Here is a 15,866-nt window from a genome sequence, read left to right as displayed (position 1 = left end):
GGTTCCTCATCACTTTCAGTAATCTACAGTTGGTTTTGTGTGCACAACAACTATTTTGAGTACCCTTTTCCCATTAGCTCCTGGAAGAATCTATTTGCATAATAAGTTTCTCTAATAACTGTGTAGTTACACAATAACGCTCATATAATAACGGTGTAACTTTTGCTGAAGTATGCATTGTTACAAATGAATTACCATTGTACACATTATGTAATTACATGTAAAAAGTATGATGTACGTACACGTACGACGAAACCTCAATAATGATTTTTAGTATTTAAAAACAATCACAGCCCTATTTAAATACCACACAAAAGCTGTTGGAGAAATATACATTTATACACAACTTATTCTACACACACTATTACATATGAAAACTCACTAAAATTATGCCCTATTTCAAAACTGATGCTAAGACATGTAATTACATAACTGTACAGCTGCAAAAAATGTGTAATGACCAATAGTTACACTGTTTTTATATGAGTCTTAATGTGTAACTGCACAGTTATTAGAGACACTTATTATAAAATGGTACCCTAAAATCAGATCTAACTAAAAACAATGAGGATTTTTTTTAAGATGGTGAGACTTATTATACATTAATGTATATTTAAATTAATGATCTGAACACAATATAATAAGTATAATAAGTATAATAAGAATTTGGGGATTTTTTTTTTTACAGTGTAGTGCTTTAGTAGAGTACAAAACTCACACAACTCAACATTGCAGCAATGTTTGTTTACTCAGTAAAACACTAAATAATGCAATTGCACCCTTTTAAAGAGCATTAGTATGGTCCTAAAGTACAAAACAAAAAGGTACACAATAAAAATAAAAATGTATTACACTCTTAAATATCATTCCCAGAGAGAACTTCCATTTGGATTGTATAGGACACAAGCAGAATGTCTGTGTCTGGCACCATGTGACCTCATGACCACTACTGCTCACAGATCATTCCATTTAAAAAGCAATTTCTAAAACTACAGAGTTTGCCTGGAGCTTTAGATGGGCACCTAAACTTCAAATAGGCTTGGTGCACAGAAAATCTGACCAGAAACCAACAAAGGCGCACCACCAAGCTGAAGACTAGTGAGGCTTTTGTCATGGCCGGTGTAGCAGTGACTCAGCGCCGAAAATACGGATCTTTTCTGTCCTTCACAGCCCTCATTCATTTCCACCATAAATGTGCCACACCTGCTGTGACCAGAGGCTCTCTTGTATTCATGAGAGCTACGATGGGATTAGAAGCAGAGAGGGAGTCCTGCCATGTTCCAATCCCTGCCCTGCTGTTTTTCTCACACCCCCCACCCCAGCCCAGCTCGCTCCCCCTGCCAACAGGATCAGAACAGTAATATGAGCAGTGGGAGAGAACTCAGCATGCTGCCCTGTTTGACTAAGACTGAATTGGGGGATTTGCATCTAATCTAATTATTCGACGCATCAGGACGGCTAAATACGACTGTGGGGTGATCCACGCAGGGCCATTACAAGTCTGGTCACCTCTGCGACTGATGAGGTTCAAAATGGGAGCATGTGGGTGGCGTGAGGGAAACGACCCTAACCTTATGGTGGCTCAATTACATTAACACAAGTGTTGGCTAATTCAATTTGTTCTTTAATGTGCCGGTGTTGGCTGTAAAATGGAGCACAGCAAATTGATGAAAAAGGGAACATACTGGGCACAAAAGGCTGACCAAGAGCGTTGGCCGAAACTCTGACTCAGAATGGGTCATGTGCAATCCCCACACTGTGAATAAAAATGTAAAATCAATCCGACAAAATAAAAGTAACTGATTACAGGTGTCAATTTGATACCTGTAATTGTGTGACAAGTGTAAAGTTATGTCAATTGCATTTTGCCTCGGTCCCCATTTTCCAGTTTTCTCTAGAACACACCTATTGCATTGGGAAGACTTCCAACCATGGAATGTTGCAGGTTTAATGGTACATGAACTTAAACTCCTGCTTCTTGAGTGGCAATTAGACAGTTGAACTCCTCTAGAGTTATAATGACACATATTGTACATGTATAGAAAGGGGATAGAAAAGGTAAGGTAAAAAAATGTAAATATTTCTAAAACGTGTTTCTGTTATGCAATTTTACAGCTCTGAAGGGGTAAAGTAGCTAAACCACCTGCTTGTCAAGTGTAAGAACATAGATCATAAGATATATATATTATTCACCTATATTAAATGTATTTATTTAAAGTGTGCAATTATTTATTATTATTATTATTATTATTATTATTATTATTATTACTACTACCTATTTTTAATTTCATATCTAATGTTTTCAATCCCCTTTATACTATAAATGCTCCTGACTTAAAATTGAGTTGATTGATTGATTGAATTCCAGTTACAAAATGTTGGTAGAAAAAAAGCTTTGTGAACAAATCTTAAATGACACAGGCGTCAAACATATTAAAACAAGTTAAACTGGGAGATTTAACTTTCTACTACCTTTAGCAGAACCATTTTTACCACCATCTTTACAGCTGTGACATTTGCAGTTCAGAATTAGCAGTGGCACACTTAATGAGGACTGAAACCTCTGTGATACCCTAACAACATCTAACACACAATTGGGAGTGCAAACGCACCAGATGGTACATATATTTTTGCAATTTATTGGTGATTTTCCTGCCTTTTTAAGATAAAAAAAAACACTGTCGCAAAGAGAATTTAAACACATTCAAAAACCTAGAAATGTCCTTAATATAAAAGAATTAAATACCACACCTATCTGTTTAGCTGCTTGTAGAATGTTCTTCAGCTCTTGAGAGGTTGCCTGTTGCTCCTTCCTTTCAAGGTGTTGTGTGAAGAACTGGACAACTTTAGGCCAGGTCAGCCCATCTCTCGCAAACAGTTCCTGCCTCTTCTGACGCTTTGCCTGCAAAAGAGATTGCTGTTATTGTAAAGTTAGATATCTTTAAAACTGTTTTTTGGAGTTCTATAAGGAAAATTTGTCAGATCCTTTTAAAATCCAAACTTCACATCAAGGTGGTGGAACAGATTTCCCCTGGGTTTCCAAATAGAGTCTTTTGATGTTTTGAAATGTCGACTGAAGACTTCATCTCTTTTAAGAGCACTTAACACTAATTTTGCAGTTATTAAAGGCCTGTAATTGCATTTAAATGTCTTACTTTGATTTGTTTGACATTCAAACACAGTCTAGCTGTTGAGTTTTTTGTCTTGGTATCCAAACTAATTTTGTTATTTTGGAGCATCTAAGCTTTCAGGTATCTTTGTGTTTTTGGTCTCCATCTTATTGAAACTTGCTAAAGATAATTTTAGAGTGGGAAATGAAGCACTACTGTAAGTTGCTCAGGAAAAGGGTGTCTACTGAATGTCTTAAATGTAAATGTAAAGCAATATATTACTATACATTTCATATTCAATGTTTAAAATAATTAATTAAAATACCTAGAAGGGCTGAATAACATTGGAAAAAATGACACTGCAATTTTTTTAAGCAAGATGCATATTGCACATTAAAAATATAGGTATTTAAAAAAAGAAATCCATCAGAAGTTAATGACCTAACATGTCATGATATTATTAATGCATCTGTGTGAAAAACACATGATATTGGGCAGCAGATATAAAAATAACGAACATTGTGCATTTGTCATTCTGATATATATATATTTATATTTATTTAAAAAAGGGGGCTTTTCACAAGATTTTTCAACATGCATGCTGTGTATCCAGGATTATATAAAAATAAATTATATTTGCTAAATATAATTGGTTTCTGAAAATGGGAATTTTCCATAAAATCTCCTTTCCCATCAAACAGTCAAAATGTTTAAAAAAATGTAATTCGACAACGCACATCCTACAATGCGACAGTTGCACATATGTACATCTTGATAATGCTAAAAGGCCACAAAGAAAGTTAGCACCATGCTATTGCATCATTTCTTTGGTGTCCTTGAATGTTAAAGACTAAGTTCAGAATCTTTTTTTTCATCACTTAAACAGCAGGTTAGCTGCTTTAAGGATTTAAATTCAGAGCTGAGAAGGTCATTTAAGCTGATCTGAAGCGTAATCTACCACCTCCTAAAAAGCCAAATAAAAGCAAAGTCAGGAGACAGAAAGATTAAGGAGAAACAAGAGGGGGGAGTGAGAGAAGAGAGAGACTGTCAGACACATGAATAATGTAGGTGACTAGGTTAATAGAGGTACGTGCCCAAGGACATTACCGTCGAAGACAAATCTCTCCCTGTAGCAACTGGTTGGCTGAATTTTTTTTGACAATGGATTAGCATTCAAACTGCTTTCTGTTCATTCATAGACAGATTTACAGCTTCTGTGCTGGTTACAGCCCCCAATACATAAGTCCACTAAATTTCCACAAACCTAACTTTTCTATGTGCTAAACGGAAATACTTATTTTAAATAAATTAATAATTTACAAATGTAACAGTTAAAAATATTTATGGTCATTTACAGTGGCTATAAAAAGTCACCACTCACTAGAAATGCCTGCATCCCTGTCTGTTACCCCTAATTTAAACTGCCTAAATATACAGTACAAAAAAGCAATTATGGCTATACATTAGGATTGGGCAATATTGTCAAAAAAATATATATTCTTCAAATATTTGAGCGATTCCTAATACGATTTTTAGTTCTTACATAACTTCAGTGTTTTTATTTGTAAACGAACAGCACAATTATTGTTTCCAATATGTTTCTTTTTTTTTTTTTTTTTTTTTTTTTTTTTTTTTTTTAGAGCATTTATTTTCAGAAAATGAGAAATGGATGAAAAAAAAACAAAGAAAGAGGCAGAGCTTTCAGACCTAAAATAATGCAAAGAAGACAAGTTCATATTCATAAAGTTGTAAGAATTCAGAAATCAACATTTGGTGGAATAACCCTGGTTTTTAATCACAGTTTTAAACATGCATCTTGGCATGTTCTCCTCCACCAGTCTTACACACTGCTTTTGGATAACTTTATGCCACTCCTGGTGGAAAAATTCAAGCAGTTCAGCTTGGTTTGATGGCTTGTGATCATCCATCTTCCGCTTGATTATATTCCAGAGGTTTTCAATTGTTAAAATCAAAGAAACTCATAATTTTTAGGTGGTCTCTTATTTTCCAGATGTCTGTATGTAGATGTAATTTTTTGTGCATGTATCCTCCCTTTAATCTTACATGCAGCTTTTATATTAAACACAGTGCAAACATGGCTAACCTTCTTGTATTTCAGTTCAATGTAAGGAAAAGTGTAAATTTAGAAAATCACAGGTTTGACAGAAGCAAATGTCTATGTACTAAGATTCCCTCTGGAAGCATCTGCATCTAAAGATGTACAGTCTCGACTATCCCATATTAAAAAATCGCATAAAACAAAAATTGGATTAATCAAATCAATTCAATTAACCACCCAGCCCTACTATACGCAGATTATCACAAACTCAGTAACGTTAATAAATAAAAACAGGGTTACCCTGGAATTAAAATAAACAGCACACTGGAAATAGTTTTGAAAAAGTTAAGGCATCTTTATCAGAGGGCAGAAAGAGTTTGAGAGAAATATTTGTTCTGAAAATGAGTTGGAGAAGGTGTGTCTTGCCTTTAAATCACAAAGCTCATGTGTGAAGTCTTCCTGCTTGCTGACCGTAGAGAAAGAGCGCAATGCACCGGTGAGCCGAGGAGGAGACATGGCTCTGCCACTTCAGTCGACCATCAGAGGCTGGATCTGCTCGAGCAGGAAAAGAAAAAAAAAAAAAAACTGTTAGGAAAAGAACAGCAGTACTGAATTACAACAGTTATGGCTGCATTACAAAACAAATCAGATAAAGTTGCGAGAGTACGGAAATTTTAAATAAATAAAATTCTGTATTATTAAGATATTTTAAAACCTAAAAAGAGTTTGCACAGCAAAAAAACTGTTCTGCATTAATAATGCCATCATATACTACATATACATACACATATACTACTACATGTACTGACCCAATTCTTCTTAAGACCTATTTCTTCTTTTAAAGAAAAAGGTCTGGAATAGTATAATAGTCCATCCTAGAGGCCTCTGAACCCAGAAAATGTGATTCTACTTCTAAACAAGGTTAGATAAGGTGTCTTTTTTGCACAGTAAAGTTTTAGGTGGCATTCATGAGTGTAACTCATTAATAAACTGTATTGTAGTGCTTGGTAAAGTAATCCCTTCCACGTATGGTTCCGTCAGCTATTAATGAATGATGCTTTATGCCACACAGCTGTCTGAGGGATCAGAGATCACAGGTGTTTAGCTTAGGCTTGTGCCCTTTGCCCTTTACACACTGAAATTCCTCCTGATTCATTGAAACATGTAATAATATTATGCACTGTAGAAATATGCACACCCCTTTCAATCTGTCTCTGGTAAACATTTTGTTTAAACAATTCAATCATTTACTCATTTATTTGTTTGAAACTGAAGACCCTCTGACATTCTTTGAGCTTTTTTTTTTTCTTAGCCCGTCATGAATACTACTCTTGTAACAAACCGTTATTTCATAAGAATTAACTGCTTTAAATCACATCATTAGTTTTTTACCTATTACTAGCTTTAACAATCTAAAATGCAGGAATTAATATATATTATCAAATTAAATTTAGTTGAGCAGTAGGGGTGGGCAATATTGTATCGTATACAATATATCGTAACACAGAAATATCGTGATATTAAAAATTCATATCGTGATAATAGAGATGTTCTGTCTTAAAAGTAGTATATTATTTACTGTGAAGCTTTAGGTGTATTTATTGTATAATTGTTTTAGTTTGCAGTTTATATGCATGCACTAAATATTATGCAATATGTTTTGCTGCATTATATTATTTTATGCTATATTATTTATTTTGCCACATTATGATTATGCTGTTATACTCTAACACTATATTCCTAAAATGAATTAATTATTTTTCTGTTTTCCTATATCGCCAAGTATATCGTTATCGCAAAAAAACCCGTAAATATCGTGATATTATTCTAGAGCCTTATCGCCCACCCCTATTGAGCAGTTAAAACATCATGGGTTATCATGGGTTCAAATCATGGGTCTGTAATGAACTAAAAGTATATATAAATCTTAGAAAAGTCATGTAAATGTAATTTGAGGTTGTAAAAGAACCTTCTATAAATTTACAATTTAGGGATGCGCGATGATATCAGAATTATAACCAGTATTGACTGATAATTGCTTTATCATTATCTGAATTAACCATAACGGCCAATATTTCAAACAGATTCTTTTGCTGAGGTATTTATTGCATCCCTGAAAAAGACACTGCTTGCACTTTTACAACTGGCCAACACTGGCCGTACTATTTTACAATTTACTGATTTAAGTATTTTCTTCTTTCTTTATATATATATATATTTATATATATATATATATATATATATATATATATATATATATATATATATATATATATATATATATATATATATATATTAGGGGTGGGCAATATTATATCGTATACAATATATCGTGATACGGAAATATCATGATATTAAAAATCCATATCGTGATAATAGGGCTGTTCTGTCTTAAAAGTAGTCTAATATTTACTGTGAAGCTTTCGGTGTATTTATTGTATAATTGTTTTAGTTTGCAGTTTATATGCATGCACTAAATATTCTGCAATATTTTTTGCTGCATTATATTATTTTATGCTATATTATTTATTTTGCCACATTATGATTATTTTGTTATACTATTATACTATATTCCTGAAATGAATGGATTATTTTACTTTTCCTATATCGTCAAATATATCGTTATCGCAAAAATATCCTGAAATATCGTGATATTATTTTAGAGCCATATCGCCCACCCCTAATATATATAGTTTTAAAGTTATAAAGTTAAAATTGGGTGTCTAGTCTCTCTGTAAGGCATGAATGTGTCTGCATCAGCATCAACAGATATATACATGTGTAATATCAGATATCAGCCAGAATTCCCACATCCTTATTACAATGCATCCTTATTACAAATAAGAAAATATGCATGAATTAATCATCATAGCATAAAGCTTATCAGGTACGCAAGCTGAAAAATTAGAAACAAAAGATTTACACATATCTTTGTATGAAGCAACCAACTCAAGCTACAGTTCGCATAATTTGTTCCCTCACCTTTTTCCTCCCCATCACCCAGTAAGACCCCAAAATGAAAAAACAGTTCAGTATTTCATTACCTGGCATGACTTTTTTTTTTAAGTAGAAAATGTTGAGGTCAACAAATATAACACACTAAATGTGTGTATACACCATTAGCACATAAGTGATGACTAATTACAATAAACTGACTGTGACTGTGATTGTTATTTTTATACTAAATGCACATTTTTAACTATAACAGCACACTGCCAAACGGTCCAAAATGTATTTAGCTCATTTTAAGCAAACCAGTCTGTTAATGCGATTAGAATGGACATCGACACGACACATTAGATGACATGATAAAAACCTTTACTTCAATGACACTGACAAAAGAAGTCAGTCAAGTACATTTTAGATATAACTTGAACTGATAACAGATGCCAGATGTTCATAACTGTTCTCCAGACACATTTTTCTTAATATGTATTAAATATGAATAAGAGAATTTGATATATATATATATATATATACTTTTTATATATATATATATATTAGTGAGCTAACAAACGTATATATAGCAACATATTTGAATATTGTCTTACTTAAACTCACTAAATATTTCAGGTTTCAACTGAAATATAAATATATGGTTTGACTCATATAGCATATAAGTATAGTATGTATGATTTTTGTTTCACAAGAAAAAAGGAATCACAAATATCTTTCCAGTTACAATTTTAAAGCACACCAAACCACAGCAGTCAAACTGAGCTGCCCACCTGTTTTCAATTTACAAGCAGCACTCTTATTAGCAATGAGTGGAATCAGCCGTGGTAAACAAGAAGGAGCACTGAATTCTGTGTTAGTAGTCTGTGGGGTAACTGACATTAACATCAAACACAGAAAACTTGAACTTCTTTTGGAAATACAGTACTGAATTGATGCTATGCATGTATATCTGTGAAAATGACATTTTCAGACTTTCAAATGTGGTACTAAATTCTGATTTATACCCAATACACAGCAATGTAAATTAGTCTAAACAGCCAAATTGAGTTTTGTAACATTTTATAAAGTCAGGGAAAGGGAAAATGGACAACAGCAGTGTCACACCAACTGTCAAAACACTAAAATAACCAAACATCTTCATCCACATTCAAAACAACAAGTAAGGTGGCCTTCTTTACCCTCAGATCAACACATGCTGCAGGGGACAAAGAAGCAAATGTTTGTTTGGAGCAAAAGCTTGGAAAAAGACAAACTAAAGAAAACAAGAAAATCCTTCAGTTCACCGGTCAAACGCTACTGGTAGGAGATTTGACTTTTCTCAATTACTTACCTTTGGTTTAAATGCGACAAGGGGTGAACTTTAATACTTTGTGTGTGTCAAATGTGCACATGTGATATGTTTGGTCTGAGTTGGCAAGTAACTTGATTTTAATGTTGATGATTAAGTTACATGTTTCACTTTTCTTAGTTTGTGAAGTAGATGTTTAGTTTGACAAGCTAAAACTTATTTTGTGTAATTTGAGAAGTGCTTTTGCTTATGCTTATTGTTTTTGTTTCAAAGTAACTTATATCTGCTCATCTGTTTAGTTGTGCAAGTTGCATATATTTTGTAGATTTTTGATATTTAGACCTTAATGCTAAAGCATTTTTAATTTGTTTGCTTTTCAAGTAGTACATGGCGGTTACATAACACCATGTCTTTTCTGTATTTTTGTGTTTAAGGTTATCAACCTAACTATCTGCCTGGCTGATACCTTTCATCAATAAAATCAAACCAATCAAAGACGCCTTCGAGTTGTTCCTTGCGTGACTGGGCTCTTTCAAGTTGGAGCATAACTGAGGGAAAATCAAAGCAAAACACCAGAAACTTGACTTGAGGGAGGTTTTCAGTGGCAGTATAGGGAGTTTACAGACCTAAAGCAATATGCTTTCAATTTGCTCAAAAATGTTCAAAAATAGCAACTAAGTGAAAAATAAATAAAACCTGAAAAAGAAAAAAATACATTTAGCAAATAATCGAAAAGTTATTATTGTCACCATCCGCTACTTGCTAACAAAATATATATATATATATATATATATATATATATATATATATATATATATATATATATATATATACTTGCTACTTGCTGTAAACTGCTGAACACAAATATTCACCCATGTCTGTTTGCCTGTCTGTCTGTCTGTCTGTCTGTCTGAGAGAGAAACACTTGGGGATGTTATTATCTTGTAAACAGAGATTTCAACTTCTGAAAAAGTCAATATTGGGAAATTATAACTACACAATGAAATCTGCTTTTTAATCAGTCAGCATGTGGATAATCCAGATTAGTAAACTGTGTGAGAAAAGGAAAGTGTGAAAACCATGTTTTCACTCCAAAGTCTATTTGATTTGTGCGGGAACAAGTTCATTATCCGGCTTTGCCGGGGGACGTTCCACTTGCTGACTTATCTGTCTTACAATAAGAGAAAACTGGGCCACACTTTACGTTGGCCTAACACACTTTCCCTGCTTTAACCTAAAACTCAGGGGGTGGATAAAAAATGGAGACACTTAAGTAACTAAATTGCAACTATATAAGCTCCTGGAGAGCTATACATAGCTATATTAGCCTTCATCAATTAGCAGCTTGGGTGTAGGGATGTGGATGGGGACGAGGCTGATCCAGGCATATTTTAATGGATCGGACGTCGACTATATAAAGCTCAATCCACCTCCAAACCTTCGCTGTGCTACTGTCATAGAGGAGCTATAAAAGAACATTATCTGCAGTCTGCAGAAGAGAAGCAGGTCCTCAGAAAGTGGTTTAAAGGTCTGCAGTGTGAAAGTGTTTTACAGTTAAATATGAATAAGTAATGAATATGTAAAAGCTACAGCACCAGCAATGTGTTTAACCTAGCCGCCTACCTTACAAAAACAGCATGTAAAAAGTGAGGGTGCAGACGTTACTGCCATTAACAGTGAGCAGTTAGTTCAAACCACCTAAAAACTAGGAAGGGGAAAAAACAAATGTGGCATCTAACAGTTTAAAACAGCTATTTATAATTAAAAAGCAGCAACTGAGCATGTGCTTGAGCAATATGAAACCATGCCACATTCTAGGGAATAAACACATAAGGAATCATGTAGTAACTGAAAGTGTTAAAAAAATCTAAATACTGTGTAGCATTTAGGTGCTCGTATCTGGGGTACTGTTAACTTGCGGTTTCTGGTAACACTGGTATCATAATGTTTTTGATTGTCTTTGTGATTGCGCTTGAGGATATTTTCAAAGTTCACAAATTTTTTTGTATTGACTGACCTTCATTTCTGAAAGTATTTTTTTTTCTTTACTTAGTTGAGTAAGTAGTTGAGTAAGTAGTTGAGTAGCAGCCGGCGCCAACAGGCAGGCTATGTGAAATCTATGTCTGTCATTATCAGTACAAAGATGGTGGCACTCGGAGCTGAATCTAGCGTTATGGGATACAAAGAGTGTTTTTTAATAAACTTCTTGTGCCCTTTTTAAGTTATTAATGCCTCGCTTTAAATGTAAGGGCTCTCCGGATTCTAGCAAGGGTGTGTGAAGCTACTTGAAGCTACGGTGGAAAAAGCAATTTATCGGGGGAAATTATGCCCAGTGTCCCCCAGTCTGAAGGGTGTTTGGACAAACTGTTAAATTTCTGGATCTCGGAACGCTGTGGGAAAACGGGGGTGTCATATTTTTGGAAAGCTAAGAACTTTTTATCATGTTTTATTACACCAAAAGTCAATTTTACACCAGAATTCTCCTTAAACAGAAAAGAAAGTCATTTACTCTTGTAAATAACTCAGCACTCAGTTCAGCACAGCTGTTAACTAAAAGATGTTCCAGGTGACTCAAACTCATAAAGCTAACTAAGAAAATCCAGCCAAGATGTGCAAAGCTGTCATCTAGGCAAGAGGTGCCTACTTTAAAAAAAGCTAAAATATAAAATATATTCTGGCTTGTTTAACACTTTTTTCATCGTTTGCATGATGTTAGTATTGATATACAACACAGGAATAATAATGAAAAAACACTGAATTTAAGTTGTGTCCACACTTTTGACTGGTACTGTAAGTACGTTAGCCACAGTATTATCAAGTAGAATTATTACATATTAAACAAAAATACTAATAAATGGTAATATTCTGTTTTCCATATTTGTGTTGCTATTTCATTCAATAATTTTTAAAGGTATTTTTTGTATAATTTTTAATGTTTGCAGTGTTAACAAAATAGATTTTCTGTTTACTGAATGTGTAAAAAGAGTAAAACTTTTTGTACACTTTTTAAAGTTATTAATGCTTTGATTTAAATGTCAGGGCTCTCAGGATTCTACCAAGGAGATGTGGAGCTACTTTGAGCCTGGAAAAAGGTGTAAAAAAAAGTGATTTATCAGGGCAAAATATGCCCCTATACGGTCGTTGTACAGAGTGCTGGGCAAAAAGCACAAAATGACTGTATCTCAGAAAGCTGTAGGAGAGCGGTGGTGGGTTATTTAACAAAGGTAAGGACTTTTTATCATGTTTTACTACACCCGAAGTCAATTTTACACCGGGGTTCTTCCTTTAAGACACCAACGTGCCAAAGTCGGAGCGCACCTGCCTCTTAAAAAGAATAGCAAAACTCTAAATGGTTTATTTCCCCTTATGTCTATAACACACCCATAATTAATTAAGAGAATTAGTACATGTCTTTTTGCGCGTTTTGAGATGTGCAAGGCACTAGGGGTGTGCCATATCATATCGTACACGATAATATCGCCAACATTTTTAAATATAGTGAACGATAAAATATCCTAAAATATCGTTCCATATCACCCTCCCCTAATTATCACATCAGGGTTCTACTTTTTTGCTGTTTTTATCAAAAGATAGAAAAAAATCACACTGTTCTCATCATTTCCCATTATATATCTACTAGAAATAGATTATATATGTCCACTATCATTTAATTGACTTTAATCCTGGATATATAGGAAGATATCTGGAGTGCATTATTAATATTATTAGTATCATGACATTCTGGATCATTGGCTTCTGTTAGAAATCTGATGCAAAGTCTTGTATTTTTAATATCTCAGTTAGGGCTGTGCCATATATCATATCATATGCAATAATAAAAATTAAAAATTAGTTTTGTCATATCGCCAAGGGTATCGTTATCGCGAAATTACCATGAAATATCGTGATAATAATTTAGGCCCATATCGCCCACCCCTACAAGGCACACTTTTTGCGCACTCACAATACCAAAAAAAACACACCAAGACGCCCTAAATCCAGATGCCCTAAATCCAGCAGCGCCAGTGACGGCTCGCCTATAGACCGCTTAAATAGGGCCCTTTGTACCACAGTTATGAAAACAGCGAGGAAAGTTTAAAAACACACCCACACAATGTTGACAAACCTTAATAACAACAACAGCAAGTTAAACTGTTAACTGTACAAAGTGTTTACAGTATTAAGCAGCTAGCCTCTATAACACAACACAAAACGAAACTACAATAAAAGCACTGATTAGATACAACACTGAAACTAATGTTCACTCAACATTTTCTGCTATTCAGAGCTGAGAGCTGACACTCTTCTACTGGAAGCTGGACAGCGTTAGGTTAGTTAACTTAACTATCTAGCTAACCAACTAACTAGCTAGCTTCTCTAGCTGTTAACTAGCCAAGTAGCTAAGCTAGTTTGTAGACACAGGTGTCCTATGTAACAGGGGCAGCAGTTAGGTTAAGTTAGCTAGTCAGCTAACTTACAAGACTGAAACTAATGTTAACTCAACATTTACTGCTGTTCAACAGCGTTAAGTTAGCTAGCGTTAACTAGCTAACCAACTAGCATAACTAATTTAACTAGCTAGCTGAACTAGCATGTAGAGATAGGTGTCATTTGTCACAGAGGCAGCAGCTAAGTTAGCCAGTTAGCTAACTAGCTAGTTAACGTTAGTTAGCTAACTTAACTAGCTACGTCTAGTCAGCTAGGTTAGCACAGTGTGCTTCAGGCTTATTCAGTCAGCCTTTGACACCAACAGCAAATTCTGAGACACACATAATCAACGTTTTCTAGCTTATAATAGCTTTATTAGACAACTACTTCATATCAATATGACTGTAGCTTATATTTTTAAGTGTTCATAAACGAGACAACACCGTTACCTACATTAACAAGCTATCTGAAACGTGTAATGAAACAGTGAGCACTTATTTCTGTTGTTCTAGTTGTACTAAAAGCTCAATCAGGTTAACAATCAGGTTAACAGTCTGTGTGTAAGTAGTATAAGGAGATTCTCAGACCTCACAGTTTCAGTTTTCAGCCTCTCTCTCTCACTCTCACTCCTCCAGCCTCAGCAGATCCGTCACCCAGCGAAACGCTCAGCGTGCTCTCAGCCGGCATGACACGCACGGCACTCGGGGTATTGTAGTTCTAATGGTTCTTCAACAAGCTTGCTTTAAGCTGCCAGCTTCAGCCCTATTAACTACAATACCCATACAGCGACAACGTATGCGGAATTAACTCAGCAAAACAGAGCTGGACAGTGGTCGCTTGATTCCGGAACTAAAAACCCCGTTCATTTTCTCCACAGATACTTCAAAATATACCTTAATAAAACGTCTAAGCTCCTGACCGAACCTGCCAATAATGAGAATAATCTTTATATACAAGACATTTATTAGAGAATAAGAAAGCTTTTAGAAAACGAACACAAGTCACAGATAAAGGGCTGCTTTTAACGAATATAAAACGGCAAATAACTACGTATCCCACAAGGCACCGCAAATGGTTTCAGCCAAATTCGTTTTTTTTTTTTTTTTTAATTTAAATGTTACTCTTTGCTGTTGTACGACGGCGTTTTAGTACGGTGGCCGAGAAAGCCCAACGCAGTGCAAATTGAAAAGCGCTGCAAAAGCACAAAACACATCCATCAAAATTACAACACAGGCGCAGCAAATAGAAAAACGCGCTGCAAATACAACCACAACACAACGGAAGTGAGTCACAACACAACGGAATTTTCCCGGGGGACCTTAAAAGATGCTGTACCAGCTAAGCTGCATCTTCAGTAACGTCTCGGACTTCACTATGTGTACAAAGGACAATAAGTGGCAAACAAGGTGTTTTGTGAAGCAGAACTTTTAATAATATGCACACAACCGTGGTAATCACAGGTAATAAACATAACTTACTTTTCAGAAGCTTGTTTGCCACTTATTGTCCTTTGTATACAGCTGGTACAGCATCTTTTAAGGTCCCCCGGGAAAATTCCGTTGTGTTGTGACTCACTTCCGTTGTGTTGTGGTTGTATTTGCAGCGCGTTTTTCTTTTTGCAGCGCGTTTTTCTATTTGCTGCGCCTGTGTTGTAATTTTGATGGATGTGTTTTGTGCTTTTGCAGCGCTTTTCAGTTTGCACTGCGCTGGGCTTTCTCGGCCACCGTATTTTAGGTCCACTCAATCAGTTCACTTCGAGAATAAAATCGTAATATTAGATAAAAGATTAAATAACAGATTAAAGTCAAAATATTATGAGAATAAAGTTGTAGTATTTCAAGTTTAAAGTCATAATATTACAAGAATTAATTCGTAGGATAATAAAGGGGAAATGTAGTTCTAACTGCTTGGGCTGAGGTTTAAGAGCTCTTATAATAAGACACAGATAAAGGGCTGCTTTTAACGATTATAAAATGTTGATTAACTACGTATCTCAAAAGGCACCACAAATGGTTTCAGACAA

At 34.7% G+C, this 15,866-nt stretch overlaps 1 protein-coding gene across 2 annotated transcripts in view; it reads right to left on the bottom strand.

The window, feature by feature from the left end:
* ascc3 (activating signal cointegrator 1 complex subunit 3) overlaps positions 1-15,416 on the bottom strand; it is a 202,395-nt gene extending 186,979 nt beyond the window's left edge. Inside the window, exons 1-3 of one of the 2 annotated variants that reach the window (XM_049480038.1) lie at positions 15,322-15,416; positions 5,596-5,721; positions 2,752-2,902 (exon numbers count right to left, since the gene is read on the bottom strand). In XM_049480038.1, the coding sequence (XP_049335995.1) occupies positions 2,752-2,902; positions 5,596-5,685 (241 nt within the window). In that variant the 5' untranslated portion in view covers positions 5,686-5,721; positions 15,322-15,416. Of the gene's footprint in view, positions 1-2,751; positions 2,903-5,595; positions 5,722-14,430; positions 14,548-15,321 lie in introns of those variants that run through there. The other variant, XM_049480037.1, reaches the window with a different exon arrangement.
* Positions 15,417-15,866: the final 450 nt, after the last annotated feature.

This window comes from Astyanax mexicanus, chromosome 6, assembly GCF_023375975.1.
Source record: "Astyanax mexicanus isolate ESR-SI-001 chromosome 6, AstMex3_surface, whole genome shotgun sequence".
Classification (NCBI taxonomy): Eukaryota; Metazoa; Chordata; class Actinopteri; order Characiformes; family Acestrorhamphidae; genus Astyanax; species Astyanax mexicanus.
This window is presented reverse-complemented; position numbering and strand designations above follow the sequence as displayed.